At 47.9% G+C, this 4,492-nt stretch overlaps 1 protein-coding gene across 1 annotated transcript in view; it reads left to right on the top strand.

Annotated features, from left to right (window-relative positions):
* PLXDC1 (plexin domain containing 1) overlaps positions 1–4,492 on the top strand; it is a 79,966-nt gene continuing 75,474 nt past the window's right edge. The window contains exon 1 of the mRNA XM_006832540.1: positions 1–70. Coding sequence (XP_006832603.1) covers positions 1–70 — 70 coding nt within the window. The remainder of the gene's footprint in view (positions 71–4,492) is intronic.

Below are 4,492 nucleotides of genomic sequence, written 5' to 3'. Positions count from 1 at the left end.
ATGCGGGGCGAGCTCTGGCTTCTGGTGCTGGTGCTCAGGGAGGCTGCATTGAGCCCCCAGCCCGGAGCAGGTAGGAGGGCCGAGGGGGCTTCACAACCTTGGGATGTGAACTAGTGTGACTTGGGGATGGTGTGTGGGTGTATGTTTAGGGCTCGGGCAGGTGTGGGCAGGCGCTTGTGCGGACCAGCTGGCGATGTCCGGTATGCGGGTAGATTATTGCCCCCAAACACATAGGGTAGGTGAGTGAGCCTGGAAGCTTCGGTTCAGATACTCTGGCCCCTTTTTACCCCCTGGAAGGAGACTGAAGGGACCCCAGGAGAGAGTGTTCTATAAGATGGTGGGCTTCTGCCCCAAATGAGACAGTGGGAGAGTCATGGAGATTCGTGGCTATCCCAAGCAAGACTGGCTTCTGATGAGCAGACAGAAATCTTGAGGCTCCAGCCCTAGCTCCTCAGCCCTTTTTTCTTTCTTTCCCCCAACCCTACTCTGACTTACTGCCCTTATGAGTCGCATTTGGGGCCTGGGTGGGACGGACACCTTAGAGAGAGTAGAAACCGGTATCTCCCTTTCTCCTAACGCGCCTTCTCCTCGGGGGTTGGTACCAGGAGAAAGGTCTGTTCACGCATGCAGAAGTAAGTTAACGTTCCCCTGTACAGCCTGGAAGCTCCCCCTGTCTCTCCTGCTTTACCCTCCTGGCCTGCCCTGGCTCTAAATGTGGGGAAGGGTCTCTCATTTTGCACACTCTTCTTTTCCTCACATTAGTTCTCCAACATCTCTTCTCCCACTTGGAAGTCCTATCTGGGATCTACCTTGGATCCCTCATGTTATAAAAGGAGAAGACTTTTTCAGCACATAATTTTTAATTCTTTCCTCATGCATCTAGACGTTTTCTGTAGTTGGGAAAATGATCATTTGCAGCCAAGCCTCTTGTCAGAGAGAATTAGGAAGAGATCTGTGCTTTATTGGCATAGGCACCCTTAGGATGGGATGAGACAACAGGAAAGAGAGGCTGACAAGAGGTGTGATTGCGCTGTTTATGTGACAGAATGTGTCAGTGACAACATTCTAAATTTGAATGGTCCCATATATAACTGGCATAGGCCTGGATCCCAGCCTCTGGGGTGACGAGAAGGGAGAGAGGTGAAGAGTGTGGGCAGAGTGCAGTGGAAACTCATGTGGAGAGAGGCTGAACCAACAGTTTACTGGGAGATCACACAGAGCATGACCAGAGACTTGGCTCCTAGTCTTACCACCTCATTTGCTGTGTGACCTTGAACAAATTACTTCCTCTCTCTGGGCTTATTTTATTTCCTCACTTGTAAAGTGAAGCTGTTGTCAAGTCTTTGACTCTTGGTGATGTCATTGTGGGAGGTCTTTTTTCTCTTTTATGAGTACCTTTCCTTTTTAGATTTGCTGTAATGTGTTTGTTGTTGTTAGGTGCCATTGAGTCAGTTTTGAATCCTAGTGATCCTATATGGGGGGGGGGGGTGTCCGAGGTTGTAAATCTTTATGGGAGCAGAAAGTCTCATCATTCTCTTGCAAAGTGGCTGGTGGGTTACACTACAGACCTTTTAAGGATTAGCAGTCCAGTGCCATCAACCCTCCTTATAATGTGTATGGGTAACTGATAATTTAGAAAAAAAAAAAATCAGTAACAGAAAGCAGTTGGCGTTCATTCTTGGTCTGTTTCTGAACTTGGGACGCGGCTGGGTTGATGAGGGAGTGATTTGAACTCCTGACTGGAGTTGGATGAACCATAGAGGGGTGGTCAGAGAAGGGAAGTTTGAAATTAACTAGGAGGAGTAGACAGATGGTGGGCAGTTAGATTGAAGCTGTGAGCACAAGGGAAGCCAGGAAGGTGAGGTGGGTTGGTGGAGGTTTGAATCACATCTCTCAGTAGACCTCTGAACTTTGACAGAGATTCATCCAGGAGAAATGGGCTTTTTCTGCAACAGGAGGGATTGAGGTTAGACCTAAGGAAGCTGTAGGAAGTCAAAGACGGCAGCAATTGGCTTTGCAACCTCCTTATGCTGGGGGAAGGTCTCAGAAGGTCAGAGGTGGGAAGGACCACAGCACTGAATTCAAGATCTTCATTTTGCAGATAAGGAAACAGGTCACAGAGGGAGTAAGAGACTGAGTGAGGTTGAGACTCTGAATCTCTAGCTAAGCTGGGTTTGAAGGAGAGCCTGTGGGGCATTCTGTGGGTGAGAAGCGAAAGAGGCTCTCTGACTGACCAGTGGAAGGACAGCTTGGAGCAAGATCTGAAGGGGGTGCTGGTTGGGTGGCTTGGGAAGGAGCTGAGATGCCCCTCTTGATGGATGGGGCTTGTTTGGTGGAGCCTTGAAACTGTCATTCATCATTAAAACAGGAGCAGGAAAAGAAGAAGGACGACCTAGAGGTAGAGTCAGGCGGCCTGGGAAATTCAAAGATTCTGACAGATGAACAGGCAAGACGGTGGCCTTGGGGTGCCCAGCAGAGGGGGCACTGAAGGTTTCACCCATGTGGGATCAGACGCACCTAAAATAAGCATAGGAGTAAGAGGCAACTGGGGGTGGCCTCTTTACCTGGGAGTCTGCAGGCCAAATGTAGGTTTGAAGAGAAAATGGATGCTTATATAACTGTCTCATGTCACAATCAGTAAGTGGTTAATTCAGGGTTCAAGTTTAAGCTTGTCTAATTCTGAACCTGTGCTCTTTTTTTTTTTTAAGTGTTTTATTGTGAATTATGTGGTAGTTTATATGGGAGAACATTAGTTTTACATTTATCCTATCACACATTATTTCATTGCCATGGTTACAATCCCCTCCATGCATCATCAACCAACCAAAGGGTATACCCTACAAGCCTCCCCCCCCACCCCCACCCCGGTTATCAGCACACAGCCCCTTTCTCTCTCTGGATCTAAAGTCCCCGGACGCTCCGCCTCTCCACGTCATCGTCTCTGCCTCCATCTCTGGCATCACTGCTTCTCTGGGTAGGGACCCGTTCTCTGCTCTTCTCCCTTGATGGTTCCAGGGACCTCTGCTCCTAGACTGCAAAGTTAATCACTCCCCTCCTTGCTACAAAATGTCTACCTTTACATTTCCAACCCTCACAATCAGTTCTGATAACAATTATTCACTATTGTATCACAAGAGACTTATCCGCATCTCCTTTCATCAGCTCCGACTAGACAGATTGGACACTACTCAGTGGAGATTCTACCTTCCTCCACACCCTGTTGATCTAGGTTCCCTCTTGAAAGCTTGTAAGCCAGTCACTTGCCTTTGTAGCCTCCCCACTTTGGGTAGCCAATGTCCAAGTTGCCCATCCCCTGTCTACTCTGTGTATAGAGGGGGTGGGAATGATCCTTGCTGTAAAGATTTGTTCCCTCTTTTGAGCTACTGCATCCATAGGTGTAGGTCAAGTTCATCAAATTGTATCAGATTACTCTTTTTTTCCTCTTCATTCTTCTTCTAGTTGAGCTCTGATCATCCAGTCATTGAAGCCAGGTCAAGTGGGTATTATCTGCAAGTGCGGGTGTTCTTGAGCATATGCCCTCTCTTCTCATCAGCTGGACGCTTCACTCTCCACTCTAGTCCTCTGTGGCTATGTCACTGACTCTGGGCCCAAGAGTCTCCAGGTCTTGCCACACTGCTGGCCAACCAGATATTCACCCAGGTTCACAGGAGTCTATTGAATGTTGTAGGGCTTAACTCGCAGCTTCATTGCTGTTTTCCCCTCACTTCCCCTTACCGGTGACGAACGTGGTCACCAATCAGAGAGTGTATAACCATTGAGTCTTTGTCTTGGGTTTGCTCTGAGGGGAACTGACCACTTGCCTTGATGTCTCCTGGGCGAGCAACTTGCTTATTCTTGTAGTAATCAGTTGGACTGCCTATATTGTTTTGTATTTTTCCTTTCGGTCGTTCTTTCAAGAAGTATCTTCTGTTCTTGCAGCCACTCCAGGCTGGTCTGCCCGTCCTTTCAAGTGGAAATTTCCCACCTCTGAAGATTCTGGATGCTGTTCAGGATTCCACCTATAGTCTTATATAATGCAGATGCTCCGCAGGAAGTCTTCTTCAGTGGGCACGTTGTAGCCCCATTTTAGGTATTCCAATCAATTATAGGCAGAAGACGGACTTACAAGCTTTCTATGGTGATATTTCTGGCAATTCCTTTCTCTCCCCATTAAGTGTCTATTTTATAATGGTATGTATGCAAGGAAAACCAAGATTCAAAAGACAGCCAAGCATCTTAATATTATTCCTCCCCTTTTTCCCATTCCAACCATGTCTCAATCCCTGTATCCCAGAGCCCTGTTGTTCCAAGGTTGTGCGTACATCATTCTTTACCTCTGTCCCACTTAGCCCATGCAAACCTGTCTAAGTGTTCTCCCATCCGCTTTATTCTTCCATTCTCTCCCCCTTCTTATGTATTGCCCCCCTCCCCAGCACCCAAACTATCCTGTGTCTATTCCCTGCCCTGTGCTCTACCTTCCCCTCCCTCCCCA

This window comes from Chrysochloris asiatica, unplaced genomic scaffold, assembly GCF_000296735.1.
Source record: "Chrysochloris asiatica unplaced genomic scaffold, ChrAsi1.0 scaffold00007, whole genome shotgun sequence".
Lineage (NCBI taxonomy): Eukaryota > Metazoa > Chordata > Mammalia > Afrosoricida > Chrysochloridae > Chrysochloris > Chrysochloris asiatica.
The sequence above is the reverse complement of the archived record's forward strand: the minus strand, read 5'-3'. Positions and strand labels throughout refer to the sequence as shown.